Below are 23,277 nucleotides of genomic sequence, written 5' to 3' on the forward strand. Positions count from 1 at the left end.
CTCTCTCTCACGTACCACGACGCAAGAATATGCGTCCAACAAAAAACTGTCGTATTTCTTATTCGTTTCCCGGGATTCGTGAAGAATTCAACGCTGCAGAGCTTTCTGCAACACGAGACGCCGGCCGACGATACAGTTGTGAGTCAAGGCCCGCCTGGCTGCACTTGTCAAGGCCCGGATGCCGACAGTTTTGAAGCCGCTGCAAGGTTTAGAGTAGACGGCATAGCCGTCGGTCTCTTTATCTTGGAAGGGCTTTGTTTGAGACATGGATCTGGGATTTTGCGCAGGGGATGTATTGCATCCGAGTTGTTTCTTATGCCTATGAACGGAGGCGCCGGAATTGGAGGGTTGAAAGCTCTAGCCAAAACCGAAACATAGGAGCTCCCGAGATCCTGTGCTAAGGGGTTTCTCCACTGAACAAAGAGTACTACTATATGATCTCGACTGAGGCTATGACTGTCAACTGATGACCTGTAAAGGTCACAGATTCTTAAGAAAAGAGAAGCTTCAGTCATGGAATGTCGATGATCACCGCGATCTAGTTTAAGTGTCGAAGATTTTGGCGAAACTTCACCCACCCGAACCCAACTGTGGGCTGTAGAACTAGTCATGACAGTTCAACTGTCAGCTACTTAGTAAGCTGGTTTCCGTACAAGCTTCGACACGCTACTAGACTATTTACCCTCACCGAATCAGTAGACGTTTATCATACTATTCAGTGTTCATGTCAATCATGTGGCCATTGGAGAAAACAAACTATATATACCGACATATTTATCACTCTACTATTAGACTGTCTGCCCTATAATATTGTATAACCCTGCTATGCAATGACGTCATTTGATACACCCTAGAATAGCTTCATATCTCATTTCTGGGAGATGAATTGATAAACTTGCCCACGTGAAAGTAACATTGCTATATGCCCTTTTAATTTGGCTGTCTTTCTCCTATATGATTGAACCATGAAAATACGCAAAATTATCTGTAAAAAGTGGCTAGACGGCGCCAAGCCTGCTTAAGAGCCATTACCGAGTCACTAACCACAATATGAAGTGTAAAGATGGTAGTGAAGACTGAAGAGACCTTTTATCCATACAAGTAGATATCCTCTATTAAGAGCCGAAACAACTGTGGTAATTTTGATATTTAAGCAAGAAACTGTCTTCTAGACTAAACCGCCCTCGACAGGTTCAGGACAAGAACATACAGCGCGTGAATCAATCTGGCCCAAGCTTGAGGCTAAATATCCACCTACGTAGTCGAAGCTTTCTAGCGCATGGTGGCACATCTCTCGAGTCAGCTTCAACAAGAAACAATCAATACATGATATCGCCAAATAACGCCAACATTGTATACTAGAGAGAACTAGTAGAATCGATGCAATTCAAAGGCTAAATTTAGCATATACTGGGTAACTATTTTGCTACATCATCAAGCACATACAAAAGTACCCGACGTTTGTGGCGTTATGTAAGGAGGCCGCTTGATGCTTTTCCTGATTGGCTCTAAACCGCCTACATACTGAACACGCTGTAATGACAAGGTGGCTACCTAATCCTATCCACGGCAGTGAGATCCAGTCCATATCGGCTATCTGTAGACAACGCATAGAACTATGGGGCAGGAATCAATGCCTGCAGTTCGCATTGGTAATCAGAACTACTTGCCTGTTTATCTCCAGCCCAAGTGATCAATCCATTTCCAAATTGCCAACTTGCCACTTCAATGAACGGATCAGACCAGATCATTCCGGGGCAAAAAGTGCTCGGGAAAAGCCTATTTTCGAGGCGTAACTCCATCTGGAGTTCGGGACTCAATTAAGGGAGCTCACACCAGGGGCGAACGCACAGTCTACAACTTTATTCTGAAATCATGGGAGTGTGGAACATCAAAGACTTTCGAATGGATGTATGCAGAGCGGGAAACATCAGGGATCTGAAACCGCCTCGTACTTTTACGCTCAAGCCTCGATGGGCCCGGCCCAGAAGCCAGGCCCACATCCCTGCTAGAGGGTCTGTCCGTACACGGTACTTTTGAGGAGTACTTTTTCCTATATGTACGCTGTCAAATGCACAAGTACGAGACGTGTGTGTTATGAAAGAGAAAGAGAAAAGAATAGAATGTACCTCTTGAGCCTGTGGAGGAATCTGACGAAGAACAAGGAATAAGAGCTGCGTTGTCAAGGGGCTAGAATATTCAAAACTATGTTCATGTCGATGCTCAATTGGGAAGGAGTCAGGACTTGTTGAATGGTTTCCAAATTCATGGGCTCCACATTTCCAACTGAAAGTAAATGAATTTTAGGGATTTTCTCCATCTTGAAGCAGACAATATCAATAAAGCTCCTGTAGTAGTTTTGAATACCGCGGGCCTGAATGGTCTTGAAAGTCCGGTATAAAAATATGCAACATTCCAAAAAACTTGTTCCTAAACGGTATTGCCTAGACGACAGCGGGAAAGAAGATATGAGATGATGGACATGGTTTATTGGTTGCATTTTTATGACAGTTCAATAAGGCAGTAATGATGCCTAGGGATAGCTGTTGAAACCAGTCTTTTGAATTTTTGTAATTGGAACCACATTTTAACGGGTTTTCGTATGTAATTACTCCAAGTTCACATCAAGAAAGATAAGAAAGAAAAACTCTGGCGGTCACAATATAAGCAGAGATGGTAGAATTTCTGGGAAAGACCAATAACACGTTAAGAAATATCGTAAGTGGTGAAGTGCGTCTTTGTATGCAGTATAAGAGACATGAAGTCGTAGGGACTAACGGGGATAAACCACCCCAAGAGAAAAGGAGATCGTGTGAGACAGTAGGACCATGAGCAGTTATTGGTGTCGTGCACTAGAATAGAGGTTGCAGACATGGCGTTGGTGTCTCTAAGGTGGGTATTTCATTAAGATCTGGTTAGAGGGAAGAAACAAGTCCCCTCCGATCCAAGCATAAGACATAAAGTGAGCGTGGAGTGTTCTTTATCGTAGAACAGAACTAATAATAAAAAGACGAGCCAAGAGGATTCGTGGCGAGATCGTTTGCGTGACAGACGAAAAAAAGAAAAAGAATATTGCATGCGACTTTTTTTTCTATCCCAACTCCTTGTAGACCGAACGCATTCAAGAGTCAAGATTAGAGAGTGGTGACGCTGCTGGACTTGTTTGGTGGTCTGGCGCAGTTCAAAAATCTGAGTGATTCCAATAGACGGCGGAAGAAGGGTCGCTCTGAGACAGGTTCAGGAGTGGTGATATTAGAACAAGTCTCCTCGTAACAGAGGGATGTGAGACGTTCCTTGTCGGAATTACAGTACTCGGGAGAGTCGGATAGTTGCCGACGTCTTGATTTGGCCTGGAGGGCGGCTGCAGCGGTCTGGTCTAGATCGGACTCGTTGATGATGCTGTTTTTGCGAGTGAGAGGTTTTTGGAGGGAGGTGTTTGAAGGGGCAACCAGGCGAAGAGTCTGTAGAGGGTGTGTTTGGCCATCACGGCTAGTACTTGGTCGGCTCAAGAAAGACCGATCAAAGCTCGAACCACGGAGTTCGTCCACGGACTCACCCATGCCATCTTCAGGCGTACATGGGAACCTTTCAGAGATTTGGGTATCGTGAGAGTGGCGAAGCTTTGGCTGGGACTTGGCCGCACGGAGCTTGGCTCGACTTCGGACCTTTCGAAGGGTATCGATAGGTTTGCGTGAAATGGATTTGGGGCCAATGGACTCGCTGTCTGAGTCTGATTCCCAAACAGACTGTTCACAGTACACGTCGATTGTGGACATAGATGGCCTTTCCATGGATATGGCTGTCCACTGACGAGAGATTGGGGGAGAACTAGCAACAGGACTAGGAATAGGACTAGCGAAGTCATTGGCAGGTATGAATAGTGCTTGATCGAAGTGGGTGGCGTGCGGCTCCATCGTAACAGGGTTAATCAAACAGGGAGGAGATATCATGGACGGATCCAAGGGTGGGCGGGTACTCTGGCTAGAGTGTTTTCTTCGGGGGCTGTGAGAGCTTGGTGAACGAGCCAGGTCGGGCAAAGTAGGATGCTGCTTCCTCCTTGAGGACATGCTGGAAGAATCGTACTTCATTGCGAGGTTGAATGTAAAGTTATTGAATCGCTCAGCGGTCGTGATAGGGCGAATGGCCGGTGTCAAAGCAGCCACTGGTGGGGGTGGAGGAAGGGAATATTTTGGGGGGTGGAAGCAGGAGTACAAAAAGCACGGCGAGGTTCAATCTGATCCTGGCGTGCGTGATAGTATAGCTTCTCAGTTGCTTGGAGAACAGCGTTGGGACAAGATGGGGAATAATAGGAATGTTTTGATGAGAAAGAGCTACTAGGTGTCAAATCTGGCACTGTACTATCAGATTGAACCGAGCTGAATGAATTTTGGCTGCAGTGCAGAGGCCAATGTTCCTCTTGAGATGGAGTGTAGCGATGGAAGCGTAAACTATTCTCAAGTTCCAGCTCCGCAAGTGTACATGGGCGATTGCGGTCAGCGTATGGCAATGTCTGCTGATGAAACAGTGTGTCCTTCTTGTTCAAAGAAGGGAGATAGTATTGGTTGCTGTCGTCACTGAAACTATCATTGCGAATTTCTGGTGTATAGGAATCCCAAGTTGGCGTCGGCGCCAAAGCTTGCTCGAGGTAGAAAGGATCCTGGTTAGACTTCTCAAGATCCTTGTGGCCCGCCTTAGGGTTATAAGTTGAAACGTGCTTCAATGGTGATTGAGCCGTTGATGGCAAGCAAATGGTAGATCCAGATCTATTCCGGTCGTACAATCCGTCCAACTCAACTGGACAGTGAGAATCTCCTTGAGCCATGGACTTTTCTAACACAATACACGAGAGGAGAGTTCATCCAAGTTAATGGATGGAATAATGAAGAATGGGTCCGGTGGAGTCAGATGGAGAAGTCTGGAGAAGTCTGGAGGAATGAGGGAGCGAAGGTGGAAAGGGGATATGTTTATACATCAATCAAGTAATCTTGGCGGCACTATGAGTGGGCGAGACTCTAGACTGCACAAGGGCCGGGGAGGATAACAAGTGCATGCCAATGCAGGTAAACAAAAGACCGGAGCACAGACGATCATGACCTATCCGACCTTACATGACGTTTCTGCCCGTAGGGATGCAGCAAGGACATAGAGGACCCAGCTCAGCAAGGGTTTAGGGCTTTATAGACATAACATTAGAACATAACATCAGAATATGACATTCGGCCAATAACAACAATCATATGTAATTCAAGATTCACCAAAACAAGTGTATCAGTGTAATAATAATAAATTCTAAGAGTCTCCATCATTAAATTGATCCATCTCAAGTTCCAAACAGTTCCTACCACTGCAAGTTGCCCTCACGGGCCACAGCATCCGATCCTAGGCGTCGGAAGAATGTGAGATATCAGCCTCTCTGCGGCGTCTGCACTAGATTCTGTCGCGGGGATGGCTTTCCGAAGATCAGCCACTAACGTAAGTGACCGTGCAGATCTTTGAGCTCGATTCTCCTTCTTCCCCTTTCATTCTATACCATCCCCATTCCTGGGAACCGCGCAACGGCGTTAACTTCAATCTAATAATAACAATATTCACTGCAACGTTTCATTTGAATGTTGTTGGTCACGACATACTGCGACGTCAGTCTGACTTATATTTTCTCTACACGTAGTCACACGGAGATTGGTTAGTGCTGTACCCATTGCAGGCTCTATCCACACAATTTGATATTTGATATTTGCTTCTACCATTTGCCATCATACGGAGATCTCCGTAGTAAGCACTCATGCATACGCTGGAAGCTGAGTCTGAGTAGTTGTGGATCCGGATCTGTGCTCCAGACTTCCTAGCTTTTGGTCTGCATCAAGGGTCGTTTCCATCCCACTTGGAAGTTCGACAAATCACATCCGGGGAAATTTAATTTGTTAGATTATTGGCCGGATAATTAGGACTTTCGACTGATTAGACCAATCGAGTTTCATGCATTAGCACCTCGGAAGCCGTTGCCAGCTACCAGGGCAGACCTAGGTGGTTTACTCTTCGTTCTGATTTTGATATCATAAGCATACACCGACATCTGAAACCGATCCCAAGATCTAGACTCCCGAGTCCGTGTACATGGTTAAGGTAGGCCCAGTGACTACATGAACCCTTTGTTCTATTTAGCTAGTTTCTACTGAGACTAAGCTCGCTCTGCTTATTCCCCACATTCCAGTTAAAAATGCATTTGCATCCGCTGCACTGCACGGAGCTGTCCAGACCCAGCGTACTCAAGTACATAGTATCTACTACCCCTGATCGACAGAAACTAGAGCCTCTATTTCATCTAATTCATGCACCTAGTACTCAAATCTGTATAACTGACCTATAGCTGGTCAACTTGCCTGCTTCGCTGCACAACCCTCGCATTTTCAGATGTCACATTCTTTGATATGTTAGTTGTGCACAAGATGCATCAATATCATGTAGACGTTCCCCAACAGCTTATCAATAAACACTCAATGAAGATTTATGGATATACCGAGGTAGAGACCTTGGAGTACCCATGAATGGTACTTCTTCCTTACTCCGAGCTCCCCGGGCCCGATCGAGGGTTCGCCCTGGGCTCTTCAGCAGTGCCACCTAGGTCTAAACCTAGGTCCTTAGGCCAGGGAAGTCGTCACCCTGAATCATAATCGATACTGAAGTATTTATCAAGTGTATATACCCTAGATGAAGAAAACGAGGATCTTGTCTTGTTACCGGCACTATGATTGGTCCCTGCCTATAGTTGAGCAAGACCCGACACAATGGGAGACATCTAGTGAAACCGATCTCTCGGCTTTGAACCGCAAGCTCCCGAGATCTTACAATTGCTGCATACTGCAAGGTATTGAAACCTATGAGCCTTCCCTCCCGAGTGCCGTTCACTGCGTCTGTCTCCTTTCCCCTATTCCGGGCCCCTTTTCTCGGATTTGAGTGAACTGCATCCGAGCAAGACCTTATGTCCTCCTTCATGGAAACTTCTTCCGTAGCTTGTATCGTTCCTTGCATGTCCTGGGTCCAGGTCGAGTAGTTTGTTTATTTTCTCCGTTGCTCTGGAGGCATTGTTTTGAACATGGAATGACTTCGGGATTCCTTCAGAAACAGATCTTGGTTGAGTGTTAAAGAGTGGGGAAGCTAAGTACCGTCTACTACTAAAAAGCCCTAAACTCTTAGCTCTGTTCCAAGGTTTCTTTAGCTAAGAATTCAGCCCAATAGTAAAAATAGAATAAGAAATTGTTGATCTATACCTCAACTCCTGCTTACTTCAATTTCCGCTCCCAGTGGTAAGACTACATGAACCATTGGAACCACTGGATCCGAGCCAGAATATCCTAGTATTCTAATGTAGTTATTATTTAGAACTCATAGTCCTATATACAACCTTGAAACTGATATTGGATTATTGTACTATTCTCTGCATGTGGACCTATTAGATCGCGACTAAGTGGGGAGGGTAGAACTATATATATAGATATATATAGCGCCTCATCGATACCCAAGATATTGCCAACGCATACATCAGTAGCTAAGTAAATCTTGAGTTGTACTAATCTTATGATGAAATTAGAAGTACCGTGGCTGTATCTAGTCCCAACCATGGTAGTTCAATGATTTTGCCACACACCTGGTTGTTATTTCCGACTTATTCTGAAGTCTACGAATTTACACACATCATTCAGCTTCAATTTTCTCATCAATATTTGGAAGTCTGCATCCCCAGTCTCAACTTCCTACCTCCACAAGTACCTGCCCATAGGTACCTAGGCTTTATAATAATTCTATTCTGCCCCACGCTGTCATCCAGACTCGTGCAGGCAATTATTGGTCACCAACTTTCTATTCCATATTTACCTAGTTCTTGCTGTAAGAACCCCACCATTTTATGCAGTTCTAAACACCCTCATCTTCACTGGAAATTAATCAATTCTTGTCAGCTGACCGAGAGAGAAAAAACCCATCAAAAAACTGGTCTAAGCGTCAAAGCGACGCAAAAATTGGACCAGACAGATTCTTCTTTAGACGGAATCTCCCGGATTTTCCATTTCACAGCTTCATCTCTTGCACAACTTTGATCTAGATATTGTCATTACGATACGAACTTGAGGGTCTAAAGCTCCAAGGTTGGTCGATGAACACCGGCTCCCATTTGGTCTGCTGCAGCTGCCGCTGCGGCGACCCCAGCCATTTCAATTAACCAGCCACCTCACCCCAAAGAACTGCTCACTCTTTCCCGTTTCAACCTGTAAACCCTCATCCACTCTTGATTGATTTTCATCATTCTCCACGGAGTTGAAACATCTAAAGAACTACTGTTCTTGTACTTTCGCGATCGCGTGACTACTTCGGAGCTCAAGCTCCAGTGACACAGCTTTCAAAGCTCAGTGTCGCTCAATCCCAAATTCAACCACAATCTCTTAGAAGTGTCTCGCCATACCCGCCGAGCGTCTCACGAAGCCTACGACGTTTACGACCCTATTAATCTTACGACCTTTGCCCCTCAGCGCCAGCAGCCCTTGGTCCATCCTTCTTCCTCACACTCTGCGGAGCACCGTCCATCCACGGGTACTGGCTCTCCTCGCCTACTGCGCCGAACTCGCCGCGGACCAGACCTCGGTCACCGTCGAGCATTTTCGCTAGACACTCCTGGTAGACCTCCAGCACAATCCCAACAGGCGCATTCAACGACACCCATCACACGCCCAACCCCGGCAAGTGGAATCGCTGCCCTTCTCCCAGCAGCATCAGAAGCATACACCGACGAGAACGGATCCACCGTCGACGATCCATACGATCTTCTCAGTGCATCCTACTGGCCGTTAAGAACTACCGGAGTCTCGTCCCGAACCGCATCGGCCATTCTCTTCGCGCTCGAAGAAGCCATCCGCCGACCATTCCCCTTCACAATTGATCTGGACGAAGCGAATGCTTCCATGTCAGATATGGTAGGAGTTGCTGGTCCCGCTTCCGCTGGACCCATGGGCAGCGCCCGTGTTCAAAATGGTGGACTACACGTGTCTCAGGGTCCTGCACCAGCTCTGCTGAACCCATCTAGTGGTATGCGTACACCCACCGACATCATGAGACAGCGCCGGGATCGAGAGGCGCGTCGGAAAGCTGAACAGGAGGCTCGCGACAGGGAATACGAGCAAATTGGACCCCAACAGGAACTAGAGCAGCCCACCCGAGCTCGAGCTCCACAGTACGCTGCTAGCGATCCTGCGGCCCAACGTAGTTCGCGCGCCCAACGTAGTTCGCGCGCCCAACGACCACCCAGAGGCCCAGATGTTCCCCTGTCAGCTAGCGCCGGATCTGCATCCACCTTTCTCGCTACTGGGACTCCCCAGGCCGCTGGCCGGCCAGAGCATCAAGTGCCTCCTGGTGGCATCGAAACACCCGATCAATCATCACGACATAAACTACCAAGCCAGCAGAACTTGGCTGCTGGAACGGGACATTTCCGATCACATAGTGCCACTGCTGCAGGCACCAGTGGCCAGACCGGGGCATTTCCCAGGCCCCCTCAAGGTGCTCCTGCAGCCAGCCAACCTGATCTCTCAAATGCACAGCAAACACGACGAGCTGGATTTCCGCACGCCTTTGAGCGATGGGAGACTCTGTCTTCCCACTGGGAAGGTCTTACCAGCTACTGGATTCGCAAACTAGAGGAAAACAGTGACAATTTGAACCAGGATCCACTGAGCCAACAGCTTGCTCGCCAGATCACAGATCTGTCTGCGGCCGGTGCAAACCTGTTCCATGCCGTAGTTGAACTCCAGCGTCTGCGTGCATCATCCGAGCGCAAGTTCCAACGCTGGTTCTTCGACACGCGTTCCGAACAGGAACGCGCGAAGGAGGTTCAAGCCGAGCTGGAACGCCAGCTGAAGACAGAACGACAAGGCCGCGCCGATACATTCGCAGCTGCACAAGGAGCCCAGCAGGACAAGACTCGCGCTGAAGAGCTGCTGCGTGAAATGCGCCGGGAACTCCAAATCTCAAAAGAAGAGGCCCGCCGCGCCTGGGAGGAGCTTGGTCGCCGCGAACAGGAAGAGCGAGACCGAACCAACTCCCTCCGCAATGGAGAGCCCACGCTCGTTGGTGGCGTCCAAGTTGTTCCCATGATCCAAGGCCTACCTTCGCGACACCCCACGCGCCCTCCCACCCGCGAAGGTCCGTACCCCGGTGGACCCACAGCCACCACAATGGGAACAGAATACACGAGCAAGCCCGCCGCGCAGGATCCACCCTCAAGCAATGCATATTATGGCGAAGGCGGGTCAAATTCACCGACCGGCTCCAACCCTTTCCTCGAGCCTCAAAAGTCCACAGCTGCCGACCCAGCTTCTAGCAAACCCTCATACCCTATCTACGAGCCTGGCGTCGTTCCACCAACCTCAGAACCAGATCTCCACTCTTATGTCGGTAGCAGCGAAGCTGACGAGGATTATCAGCGTGACCTGCAGGGTACTGGTTACACGTACCCGCCACCGCTTTCCGAGGGAAGTGACGAGTACGACCAGTTGCCTGCCGACGAACGCACCTACGTCTCCGACGGCGCATACACCTCATCCAGCGGTTCTGCACCCATCCAAGCCCCGTATCCGCCTACATCGGCCGACTACAGTGGATCTGGATGGGGTGTCGGCACAGGATGGGAGTCCGTCACTCCTCGTCATCGACACCCGACACGACTGAGCGATGTCCTTGAAGAAGACGAGCCGAGTCGTACCAGTCCCAGCCGTGCAAGCCGCGCGAGCCAGGTCAGTCGCAGTATTTTCTGAGTAGTCGAGCCAAGCTTTGTGAACCTGCATCCTAATTTATCCGATGCTTAAAGTAACTCGCTTGTTGGCTGGGAGATCTCATATAATCTGTCTGCTTGTTCTTCTCTGTCTACTTTGACCAGTCTGCATAGAAAAGGTCCTTTTCCTCGCATCCACACCCAGCGTTCATTTCATTTCCCTTGACCTCGCCTCTACTTATCTGTCTTCTGTACCCCCTTCCTGGGCCCGTATTCCATATCCCATGCTTGCCTATGGCGTTTCACATTTTCATTTGTGTGCAGTATTTTTATTTAGTCACTACGGTAATCGTTCATAATTGCCATGCTTTTTTCCATTTATCGCCGTGTGAAGCTCAAAGTAATATCCTCCGCTGATTCTATGAACCCTGGAATAATGGACATAAACGAGTACACGCTGGTCATTATACGCCAATGTCTTAGGCACTGTCAAATAGCCGAATATATCACAGTACCACTCACTCTCGCCCAAGAAAAAGACTGAAGAAAAAGGAAGGAAAAAAAAAACGATCAAGTCGGATGCAAGACCTACGACTAGCAATCACCATTTCTACAGAAACGACGAGTCGTTTTGGCCTGTTAACGAAAAAAAAGAAACTGGTAGCATCTCTCTGGTTATGTAGGCATGCTAATACTCTCTGTAGATCTTATCTGTCGATTCAGCTATGGATGGTTGGTCCAGACATGGCTTGATTTTACCCCAAGTATAATACTGCCGACATTTATCGGTTTAGATACAGCTCTCAGGTTTCTAAGATTTTAAGGTGTATATGATTCTTTAATATTTACCTATTGGTTTTCAGGCTTATCTTCCATTCGCCTGTCTATTGATCCCGTTGAATTTAACCTCACTTTTCCTTTTTACATTTAAGGTTTAAAAAGCAAATATTTATACATATGAATACTTGAAAAAGGGTATATCAAGAAGAATGAGGCCCAGCCCCAGAATCAGATCGTCTCCCTCCTCGCAAAACCACCATCATCAGAAAGAAACCCCCCACTAGCGCCTCTCAACTCCTTCTCCAACGCCTCAGTAAGTGCACAAAGCAACCAATCAACCTCACTCTTCTCCCCCAGCAACGGATTATTCTTATCAATCCAGCTCCACTCATGAGATTTAGACTGGCGCCGCTCAAGCTCCTTCTCCTCAGATATCTCCTCTGGAAAGGGAGAAGGCTTGTGTTTTCCAGAGATGAGGGCAAGATAGTACTCCCATTCGTGGTAGCTGAATTCCCTCGCGTGATCACTCTTCGCGTAGTCCATTAGCTTGCGGACTTCGCTGAAGAGGATGTAGTGGTAGTGATGTCTTCTTGCGCCAGCGCTGTCGCCACTTGCTTGGGCTGGTTCTTCTTTTTGGCACTCTTCTGCTTCTTGGCTGTGCTGGAGGGGGGGTATTGGGTGTTTAGGATTGTGTATTTGGTCGTGGAAGAGGTCTTCTTGACTGCTTTGCTCGTCGGATACCCATTTGTTGGCTGAGTGGACGTGGAGAATATCTTTGATTCTGTCAAGGTAGGGTTCGTCGCTTGGGAGAATGGTTATTTCGCCGATGAAGATGGTTATCTCGCGGATGAATCGGATGAGTGTGTCGCCGATATTGGAGATGAGGATTGTAATGGATGGGATGGCAAGGAGAGACCAGAATACGAAGAAGGATTTGCCTAGGTTGCTTTGTGGGTATATGTCTCCATACCCAATTGTCAGCAGCGTCGTGTAGGCGAAGTAGAGCGCTTCGAAATATGTCCAGCTCTGGTGAAGTTCTGAGCGCCAAAAGACTATTGCACCCATAAACCACAAGACTATCCATATTACTAGGGATATACTGAGCGATAGCCATTTATGCTGAACGTTGGCCAGCTGCCGGATGCGACGCATCGTGATAAACTCTCTTTTTTGTCGCTCATGATCACTGGTCTCATTCCCTTCTTTCTCAGCATGTGTCAGATCAGGCACTAACCCACGAAGGTGGTTATGCTCAGAAGAAGCCCGTTTCACAAGAAGCCGGTGAGTGCGAGCGATGAGCACATCTGCCACCTTTTGTCGACCACGTTCAAGCATGAGGGTCCGGATGGACGAGATAATAAGACCAAGAATCACAATGCCACCAATGGCATACGGGAAGAGCAAGCCACGACCCAGATGTGTCGTTGGAGCAAAATTTCCAATCCCAATAGTGAGCAATGTGTAGTCGGCGAAAAAGACCGCATCCAAATATCGCCAACCCTCGACCTTGCCATACACGGCTGAGCCACCAAGCAAATATATGAAGAAGATGATAGTCTGTAGCATCAATGTGCGCTGACTATTCGACAACTTGTATTCGCGGCTATAATGCCCTTTGAAGGCTCCGTATGCTGTCACGACAGACAGAGACGAAATGATGAAGTATATTCCTGCGGCGAATGCGCCGTAGAAATATGCCTGGCTATAGATGAGCCCATCGTTCTCTGGCCTGTGCATGAGCACGCCAAGTGCAATCAGCAGTCCGATCAAGATGAGGGATGATATATACCATCCGATGATGATGATGGGTTGTGCAATTGAGAAGTTGATGCGCCGCGCCATATTTAGTGACAAGGCAAGATTCGCAATGAGTGCAATTGCAAGAGAAACTGCGTTAAACCCAATGACCCTACCAGAATTGAAGGTTAACCTGGAACGCCAATTAATGATTAGTCGCGTACCATTTTGGATCAGGGATGTTTATGCCGCCACTTTTGCTGTCTGGCTTGATTCGCCATGTCTGTGAGAGGCAGCATATATTGAATGCGCTAGCCATGGGACCAAATGTTCCCTAGACAGGTCAATATCTTACATGCTTAGGCTAATATTCTGTAGGTATCATACTGCTGTTAATGGATATACGGTACTCGCAAGCCACCATCGGCCTTCTAATGACTCCTCAAATTCACTATCCTCATCTTTTCCTGCAATATTTTTGCTCTTTATGCCGGAAGAGTTATCTAAGGCGTTCGCCTCATCAGCAATGGCATCATCAAGACCTGGGTCATTCATTTTGACTGAGTGTGTTTCTAAGAGCTAAGTTGGGGGTGGCTCAGAATGATTCAGGAGATTAAACAAGCGAGGCATAGTTGACAGGGAAGAGAGAAGTGAGAAGTGACCCCAAAAAGAAAAAAACCAAGATAGCTTAGAGAATCCAAGCTTTGTGGCAGTTGCAACCGTCATGATCGTCGGTATAAAACCAAGTACGTCATATCACGTGCTGATATCCAGAGAAGCCTATATAGAGACTTGAGAGCTTAGGATTGAACTCCCTACATGTTGAAAACAATCTTGCTGTTCGTAATAATTGAAAGTAAATGATTTCGTTGAAAAAAGCAGAGACGTCTGCTCTATCTTCTCGGCAGTTGATAGAAAGATACGGAATAAATCCGGCTTGAAATTGAAGTGACACCTAGAGAACTCCGCCTCGAAATAAGACACATTGCAACAGAGGAGAAAATTAAAAACTACCTAAGGGATCCAGAAATCAGAACAGGAAATAAAAGTGGGTATCGTAATAGAACAAGGGGAAAGTCGAGGGGCGACAGAAACAATTCGTGAAAAATGTCTCTATCGAACTATAATATTGGTTAGTGGAGCTGCCCGCTTTAGATGTATACATGACTGACCTACAATAACCTCCAACATTATAATGAATCAAAGATGGAACGTATCTTTTTGGTGGCGAAGGCCAGAAGGATAATTCGGTTGTAAGAGTTCTCAATCAAACTAAAGAATCGGTTAGCGCAGCTGGTTCAGATGGATCAATGATTGACCTACATTGACCTCCGGGCATCAAACTTGGAGGGTAGAGCTTGTCGTTCTGTGCTTCAGACAGTCGCACTGAAGAGAATCGAGGTTCCGCATCCTCATAGTAGTTGGCACCGCGCGAAACATTCAAGGCGGGTACCGGTGAGAGAGTGGGCTGAGGAGAACGGCGTGGGGGATATCCAGGAGAAGGAGGGCCAGGAGAGGGACGAGGTGAAATGGCGTGACGCACATCACTGGGGCCCCATCCAGCGCGTGCAGGGACATAAGATCTGAGGAGGTCAAGTCAGTCAATTGAAAAACAAAGAAAGGGGAAGTTGACATACTCAGTTCGGCTGTACAAGCTGGTTGGACTGAGGGGACGATTGATCTGAGGGTCAAGAGCGTGGGGTTGTGAATCGGTGCTGATCATCGAGTCATGCACATCATAATACCGCGCGGGCATCAGCTCAATGGCCGCGCCTACTGTTTCTGGAGAGATGGCCATGCCGATTGGGCCCGAAGATGGCTGGTTTATCGGAATGGCATGGGCGTCGTAAGGCTGGTCGGAGGTTTGGCTATTTGAATCGAAGCTGCGATTGGGGCGAGGAGGGTGATGATAGCCCATGCCTGCACGGGAGCCACGACCTCCACGGGGACCACGCGGGGGGACTGGTCCCAGATAGCCGCCTGTCCCTCCAGGTGCTCGAGTCAGGGTCCCAACTTGTCCATACGAATTCCCTCCCCGCGGCTGATATCCACCTCGACCACGTGGAGCGTATCCAGCAGCAGTGCCACCGCGTCGCGAGGCCACGCTATTGCCAGAGTACTGTGGACGAAGTCGAGGATCCGAAACGTTGCGCCGGGGTTGTCCGCCAGGACCAGCCGTGGCACTATAGACATCAGGATATTGAGCCTGGGAATATTGAGTTTGCATTGGCACATGCTCGCGAGAGCCTATGTTTGAGTTTAACGGAGTGCGGTCATCATCGCTATCGTGTGTGGTCGTGCGGAAAGTAGCAACATTAGGTTCCAAACTGGACGAGGCTGTGATTATGGGTTCCTTAGTCTCGGGAAGAGAATCGGCCGCCATCGTATTGGCGGCCACAGCAGCAGTTGCAGCATTCTGGCGGTTGCGATAGTTCTCACCACTCATCTCCGCATTCTCGGCAATTCGACGCTTCCTGGCTTTGCGACTGACTAGAGTGCGACGCATGGCACATGTCACAACCCCACAACTGACCAGGATTATGGTAGCTCCCAAAACAATCCATCCGCCCCAATTTAAATGGGGCACAAAGAGCAAGATGTCTACCAAGAACGCAAGAAGAGTCACCAGAAGAGTCGGCAGAAGCAGAATGAGGAGGGCAAGTAGGAAGCGAGGCGAATGGGATGGGGCGTGGAAGTGCGAGGCCGCTGCGAGGGCGAGGCAAATGAGGTTCAGAAAGGCTGCGACCGGGTGAACGATCAGAATAGCAGAAAGGGACTTTCGAGTACTCGAAGGGAGATTAAAGTCACTGCCACTGAAAGTAATATCATCTATTGGGATCGTTAGCTACTGGCATCAGACGGAACTGTTGAAGAACAAAGAGCGACTGACGGGTTGAGTATCCAACTTGGATCTTGCTGCACGTGTTACCCTGGCAGTAGCCAAAGACACCGTAATCGACATTATTGTATGTGGCGAGCGGGATTCCTTTGACGACGGGGGTTGACAGGCAAGAGAGCAACAACAGTGCAAAGGAGACCAGCAAGAGAATTGTGAGAGGCGTTGCGGGCTTAAGTAACATGATGATAGAAAAGGGCGAGAACTCGCGCCCTCGGTGACCTTTATCTCAGGCCAAGATAAATAACGAGTGATATAAGCTCAAGTGAGAATGCGACAAGTCGAAGGTGAGGGGAAAGCGAGGTTAGGAATCAAGTCGCGTAGGCGCATGGCAAGACATCCAAAAGGACGAAGTAGGTGGGGTTGGAAAAGCAGAGGCTAGAAGGTGTTTGTTCGGACGAAGATAAAAGCTAAGAGCAAAGAAGGAATAGTAGTTAAAAGTCGAGATGCGATAAGCAATGGAGGCGAGGATGAAACCGTGGGTATTGTGGATGTTGTGGCCTCATTTTCCAGGCCAATACGGGGTGTATCCACATGTGTTTGATCTAGACAAATCTTTCTTTCTTTCTCTCTCTCTCTCTCTCTCTCTATGCTTTTCAATCCCATCTATCAAATTGATATCTTTCAGATTTACAGGACAATCATGAGCCAATTCAACGCTATGACTCTAGTCATAATAATGGCCTTATAATTGGCTGCTGACTCTCGGAGGTGGCGGATTTCCGTTTAAGCCCCGGGGAAGGTATCCACTCACATCACCTCTTTTTCCCAAGTTTGGGATTAAATACCGAAGACGATTGAATATCCACTTGTTTCAACCTCCAAGCTTCGATCTTCTGCAATACTGAAGCAGTCATTTACTTAACTAGCAAAATAATTATTGTCTGTGTTCTATGTACTGACAGTTGGTTCCACTTAGTAGTTCGTTATGAACTTAAAGCTTAATCAGATAAGAATAGATATAAAATACTGTAAGAGTGCGACCTAATCCAACTAGAACAATGTACCTGGGTATCTCATGAAATATTTCAATCAAATGACATGTCTTCTATGTGAAAAGTTCAATGTAAGCATAGAGTGGGGATTATAACTGACTGCCAGTGCTCCAGAGCTGAGATATTCTCGGTCTCGCCGTGCCTTCCAAGGCTAGTGCAATGAAAAGCCCCCTATCCTGGAGCTATCGGAAGCTACAGGATGCCAGGATTGAGCGATGCCCGATGGATTCTCCGCCCCGATGCAACTAGTGGGCAACACTGATTGCGCAATCGACAGACAGAATTCATGTTGATTAGTTCCAGAGACTAACATTACAAGGAAATATCAAGATACTAATACCACTTGGCATCTTCTGGCAAACTCTGGCAAACTCTGGCAATCTAGGCTATCATTAGTTTCAGAACTCGGACCCCTCGCGGCCGTTATGACCCACAATCCCACGTTTATTTGAAACAAGCGGCGCTTGAATCGCAATCCTCTTTATTCATGATGAGCTTAGATTAAGCGAGCTTAGAGCTGTTGGGGGCAGGTAAGATTTCAATAGTCTTGGGATTAAGACGTTCGATCTAGACTCCTGTTTAATCAATTGAGCTTACGGAGTATGCGTGGACTTCAATGGTTAATCAGTTAGTGATAAAACGGTAATATCATTCAATAACCTGTCAACTACCCGGATGCGACAAAAGAACGGGTTACACTGCGGCATTGATTGATTGTTGCAATTATCGACTACTCGCAAACTGACCTTGGGAATACATAGCTCACTCAGCTATACGTCTTCAAAGTTTGTCATTCCCACAGGTTCTCTTGTCCTTTATGACGACAGAGGTAGCATGAAATATTGCCATCATGTTCAAGTCCTCCAAGCTTTCATACTATCCAGGATACCCCGGTAACGATCAAATAGCAGTTTGGAGGCTCCGAGGGTGGGAATCCTAAATCTCTGTACTACAATCGTACCACCAACATCTCAATCACTCCGCAAAGTTGATTGATACTTAAAGATATCGATACACCCCGGCGTGAGGGCTCATATAAAGCCAAGATAGCAGACGATTCAGAGTTAAAGGTTGATCTGGACTAAGCTGATACTACAATAAATCCAGTCAACTCAAAGGGTCAACCTAGTCACTACTTCCAACATGCGCTTCTGGAAAATGTGGCCATGGGCCAAAAACAAAAAATCACAGGACGATGATTTCTCATCCCTCACTGGAAGAGCGACCGTAGTAAAATCCTGGGAAATGGCACTGGAGAACCAATCTCCAGATCGAGGATGCGCGTCAAATCTAGGGCATCGCTACGTAAGGTTCGGGATTGGAGGTGTCGGAAATACGCGCAAGTCTTGTCTTCTTTTACCTGGAAGTTACTTTGAGCTGTGGTTTATTTGTATTTCTGACCAATTCCAATAGGCTCTTATCGCAGAATGGTCGATCCACCCAGAAAATTGTACGGTAATTCTTGGGGGTTGGATTAGGCTGGAGCTGAACGCAATCAGCGCAAGCTTCAACACCCTCTATTTTATCAGCTTTGGCTCAATCAAAACTCTTCAAGTCATTGGTCTATGCTTTTGGGTAACTTCAAACACAAAAAAGCGTAGTCTGGACGTAATGCCTGTGTGATATCAGTACAATAGATCCTGAGCTATTTATACATAAGTGAGAGTTCTAATGAGCACTTTTCTAGTATAGAAAGGAGCTAGTTGCAATGTTACAACTGGAAAGAGACGAGTCAGTATTAAACAATTTTGGAAATAGAAAAATTACATCAGTTAGTCTGCAACAATCTGCAGGAACGATAAAATGATAGAACGTATTTCAAATGAGCCGACCTAGATTTGCCCTTGGAGACTAGCACTGATCGGGGAATCGACTTCCTAAAATCTTCTAAACTTCGATTATTTCTCACTAACTGGTCTTTTATCCAGTCAAATAAAGCATAGAATTTCTATATCTAACTCCTAGTTTGGTGTCAGTCACCAGCCACATGTAGTATCAGCAAGGGGATCATGGTCTAATTCCTAGTACTGTCTCGCCCACTACCAATGAATCACAAGTTTGGTTGCCCAGTCAATCATTGAATTGGGGCTTTCGTAGTCTGGGGTACCAATCTGTTTTGATTCCCAAGGTTGTGGATGTCTTCAAGGTTGATCGTGGCTGCTCATGTCCCTGTAAAGAACACGTAGAAACCACATTAAAATTATTGCTTTGATTCACACGAAGTAAGTCAGCACTGAGAGTAAAGTAAAATAGAACTAAAATCCATAGCTCAATCCTAAAGCGGGCCAAAAGAAAGCTGTCCAGGTGCAACGTTGATCTGTTGTAGATCGAAGCAAGACGGGGTATACTTCGGGCCTTCGGGCCGTCACAGTTCGCATGGAATTCTCGTTTGACGCATTCCAATTTGTCTTGATGATTCTGATTTTATTTTTAATATTTAGTCTGTCTCACTAAACATCATCCAGTGTTTCAATTCTCTCTATTGGCCTGGGTCTGCTAGGATTCACTGTGTGGCTGGGGGAGGCTGGGATCTGTTCACCCAACACTTACAGCAAAACAAAACCCCTCCCCACTATATCTCTTCCCAGTCCCCAATTGACTCAGAGAACTCTGAGTCTAAGGGTAATGTTTTTCGATTAAATATTCTTCGGAATCATCACACATTCCGAGTCCATCATGTCTGACTCTACTGTGCTACGGAACTTCAGTCTGCGAAACGTCAGCTGTATGTGCATATCGCCTGCTTCTTTTTAAAGACATGGGAGGTTGGGAATGACTGCTGAAGAGATATTAACTAACATTTAAAGTAGCAAACAGGCCCCAGGTATATCGAACAGAGTCGGCACAGTCAGCTACCGTACAGTCAGTCGCTACATCAGAAGACTACTTCTCTTTCTCAGATCGAGCTTCAAGTCTAGACAGCCAAGTCACTGCAATGCAGTTCGCAACCCCAGGGTCACATGCCTCTTCTGGGGCATCTTCACCAACTATTCCTCGAATGCTACAGCCAAACGTGATTCGACAGGAACTACCAACAGAAGTATCAACTCCCGCACGCCCGACTACTTCTAGCACAGTTCGCTTTGGACAGGACCAGATTGCGAAGATCAGCCCAAAGTCTGACGAAACAGTTCGACGTGTCCCGAGTGACCATGCCAGTCCAGCGCCAACGCCAGGGTTGGACGACTCTCCATACGTGCGTTTTGCAATTGACCAACTGACTCGGGATGAAAGCGGCCATGGGCCGACAAGACAGGACTCAGTCTCGACCAAGGATGATGACTATCCTATCGACCGTTTAGTGTGGGACGAGGGACTGGGATATTTTACTCGCACTCGCACACCTATTCGGTACTTGGAGACACCGCAGAGGCCTATTCGCAATACTCCATCACCCCAGGCCTTGCCACAAAGACCTGACTCAGTCGACCCGGAAAGCTTTGTGGCGGTCGACCCTCCCGAAAAAAGCCTGATATACCCTGCTTTGGACTATTTGCCAGTGGTCCTTCGGCCTTGGGCTCTGGGTGTTGGTATTTTCTGCTGCCTTCTCATGATCGCCGGTGTCGTGTTCTGCAACGTTTGGTCTCGTCGCCATGATGGAATTTGGTTATATGACGGGACTGATACTTCGAGGTATTTTGTAATGCAGTTTCTTCCTCAAATCCTCTCTGCGCCAATAATTATCTGGACTTTTGTGGTTCAAGCCGCAGTATACCGCATATCACCTTTTGCAATTATGGCGGCCGAGCGCAATCATGGCCACGTTCTACAGGGTCTGCCTATTATCTCGAAAAACTTCATCATACCTGACTTTTCCCATTTTCGATATGGAGAGCCCCTGATTGGGTTTACTCTTTTCACAATCTGGCTGTCCAACTTCTTTGCGATTCCCCTTCTGAGCTGCCTTTTTCAAGCCAAGTTTTACGTCGTTGACGGCCAGGGTCTGTGGAAGTGGTCTTCGGTGCAGGCGATCGGCTGGACTTTGGTGGCGATGTATGGTCTTTTGGCTATCGGTCTGCTGCTACTCCTGGTCCGATTTATTCGTGGATTGACGGGCTTGATGTGGGATCCGGTCTCCATTGCAGACCTGATTTCTATCATCCAGAGATCCAACGTCCTCCATGATTACGAGCACTCTGAGACTGTTCCATCTGTGCGGGAAACGCTTGATCCTCGTGTACTCCGCATCGGCTATTGGAAACTATCCATGAAACGTGATATCTTTTACGGCATAGGCGAGATGGATGCTTCCATTCGCACACCATCACTTCACCAGACAGAGAAAGTCAGGGACCAGCCTCAGGGACTAGCCAAAGTCAAGTTTGATCTTGAAAATAACGGTACATATGCCAACAATCCTCTTGACGAGCACCTCTACTCCAGCTTCACTCGATACCGCTGGACACCCTGGTTCCTACGCAGAGCCACCGTGATAATCTGGGTCCTCATCCTGCTTGCTCTTTTCATCGCATTCGTTGTGGTCAGCTTCGTCAACCACGCAATTGAAGATGGCTTCGCTCCCAGACTGCCAACTCTCCCATCAGTTAGCGCATTCTCCGCATCGAACTTCCTCTACAGCTTCATCCCCGCGCTGATTGGAAACTTCCTATTCCTAGCCTGGCAGCCGATAGACACCTACTTCCGGGCCCTGCAGCCCTTTGTCGAGCTCTCATCCCCTCAAGGAGCCCCAGCAGAGACCAGCATCCTCCTCACCTATCCCTCCTCCCTCCCAGTTCAAATCACAATCCAAGCTATCATCAACGGCCATTTGAAAGTCGCATGGCTCTCCTTTATGAGCCTAATCACCATCGCCATTCCCATTCTCGCCGGCGGTATCTTTATCGCACTTTCATACGGCCAGAATGTAATCCGCATCTCCGCCGTCCTGCCAGCATACTACACCCTGATCGCATTCTGCGCTCTATACGCTCTATCCTTCATGGCTACTTGGCCCGGTCGCCACCGCTACCTTCCGCATGACATCAGCACGCTCGCAGATCTAGTGAGCTTCCTCTATCAATCCCCTCTACTCGCAGACAAGCTACTTCGTGAGCCGCGAAGCAAAACAGACCTCGTCACCCGTCTCATCATCGCCCCTCCCTCTGAGCGCTTGTTCCCATCTTACGGCTTCGGTATCTACGTGGGCCGGGATGGTCGAGAGCACCTCGGCATCGATCGCATCCACCGGCCTGGTCGAACAGACATGCTCATCACCGCTAGATCTTCGAAATAGTCTCATATCTTCGATATTTTGCTCTTCCCCTAAAATTTACGTTGTTATGATTTTCACGTCGTCCTATGAACATACCAATTGAAATGGTTTTTTATTTATGCTTTTTAAATGTTAACGATGCCTTGGGTATCTCATGTATACGCCACCAGGCAGGTCTTTGATGCATAGGCGCTATTGCATAAAGCATATTGTGTTTTTAACGTTTTGATATTCTGATATTTTGATCCATGAGCTGACTGAAACTTTATGATAGATTAGCTAGATATAACATATAATATGAATTCCATACCCTATACTTTTCTGGAGCAGCTTACTGATTAGCACCGACATTGTGAATAGGCGTGATACCTTTCATCATGAATACAATAACGCTCTTAGAAAGCATCTGATTAAGCCCCAGCACGAACGAAACACTCGGAAAGTATCCGATCTAATAACCTTACGAAAGTAATAGCCTTAGTATGATGGCTAGTGAACCTCCGATTCCGTGTAAGGGGTTACTGGATTTAACAGAGAAGACAAATGGGAACAAGAACTCAGTGTATATTTCAAGACTGATTCTTGGAGGAATCATGGGGATGCGGGTACGGATCGGTTAAGTAGTTATGGGTATCAGGAGATCTAGGTATGGAATCAAAAGACACGATGAGCAATGCTGAAATTCGAGTAGAGGTACCTAGAGCGAGCTGCGACTCAAAGGGATGACTTTCAAGACATAGGATTACAGTTTCCACAGAATCCAGAAACATCATATTAATATATTACGGGAAATACTATTATCCCCTTGTTACGTCTCAGTTGCTTGCCTCCTTCCATCATCACTGTCTTCACTCTTGAAAGTAAAGTTTATCAAAGTCCTATGGTCAATTACTTTCATATA

At 47.3% G+C, this 23,277-nt stretch overlaps 6 protein-coding genes across 6 annotated transcripts; 2 read left to right on the top strand and 4 right to left on the bottom strand.

Annotated features, from left to right (window-relative positions):
• Positions 1 to 87: 87 nt before the first annotated feature.
• On the bottom strand, positions 88 to 267 carry N7495_009598 (uncharacterized protein; the record flags this gene model as incomplete). The annotated part of the gene is made up of 1 exon (XM_057212249.1): positions 88 to 267. The coding sequence occupies one exon, from the start codon at positions 265 to 267 to the stop codon at positions 88 to 90; it is 180 nt and encodes a 59-aa protein (XP_057059112.1).
• Positions 268 to 3,134: 2,867 nt separating this feature from the next.
• N7495_009599 (uncharacterized protein) lies at positions 3,135 to 4,822 on the bottom strand (the record flags this gene model as incomplete). The annotated part of the gene is made up of 2 exons (XM_057212250.1): positions 3,135 to 4,162; positions 4,213 to 4,822. 2 exons carry the CDS (start codon positions 4,820 to 4,822, stop codon positions 3,135 to 3,137), a joined length of 1,638 nt encoding a protein of 545 aa, XP_057059113.1.
• Positions 4,823 to 6,877: 2,055 nt separating this feature from the next.
• On the top strand, positions 6,878 to 10,799 carry N7495_009600 (uncharacterized protein; the record flags this gene model as incomplete). The annotated part of the gene is made up of 2 exons (XM_057212251.1): positions 6,878 to 6,909; positions 8,390 to 10,799. 2 exons carry the CDS (start codon positions 6,878 to 6,880, stop codon positions 10,797 to 10,799), a joined length of 2,442 nt encoding a protein of 813 aa, XP_057059114.1.
• Positions 10,800 to 11,764: 965 nt separating this feature from the next.
• Positions 11,765 to 13,828, bottom strand: N7495_009601 (potassium channel family protein; the record flags this gene model as incomplete). The annotated part of the gene is made up of 3 exons (XM_057212252.1): positions 11,765 to 13,445; positions 13,498 to 13,607; positions 13,661 to 13,828. The coding sequence occupies 3 exons, from the start codon at positions 13,826 to 13,828 to the stop codon at positions 11,765 to 11,767; spliced, it is 1,959 nt and encodes a 652-aa protein (XP_057059115.1).
• Positions 13,829 to 14,540: 712 nt separating this feature from the next.
• On the bottom strand, positions 14,541 to 16,353 carry N7495_009602 (putative pH signal transduction protein PalI; the record flags this gene model as incomplete). The annotated part of the gene is made up of 4 exons (XM_057212253.1): positions 14,541 to 14,545; positions 14,597 to 14,856; positions 14,911 to 16,102; positions 16,164 to 16,353. The coding sequence occupies 4 exons, from the start codon at positions 16,351 to 16,353 to the stop codon at positions 14,541 to 14,543; spliced, it is 1,647 nt and encodes a 548-aa protein (XP_057059116.1).
• A 3,487-nt stretch (positions 16,354 to 19,840) lies between these two features.
• Positions 19,841 to 22,397, top strand: N7495_009603 (DUF3433 domain-containing protein; the record flags this gene model as incomplete). The annotated part of the gene is made up of 2 exons (XM_057212254.1): positions 19,841 to 19,889; positions 19,975 to 22,397. The coding sequence occupies 2 exons, from the start codon at positions 19,841 to 19,843 to the stop codon at positions 22,395 to 22,397; spliced, it is 2,472 nt and encodes an 823-aa protein (XP_057059117.1).
• Between the last annotated feature and the right edge of the window lie 880 nt (positions 22,398 to 23,277).

Source organism: Penicillium taxi, assembly GCF_028828555.1.
Source record: "Penicillium taxi strain IBT 34144 chromosome Unknown utg000006l_segment0_segment0, whole genome shotgun sequence".
Taxonomy (NCBI): domain Eukaryota; kingdom Fungi; phylum Ascomycota; class Eurotiomycetes; order Eurotiales; family Aspergillaceae; genus Penicillium; species Penicillium taxi.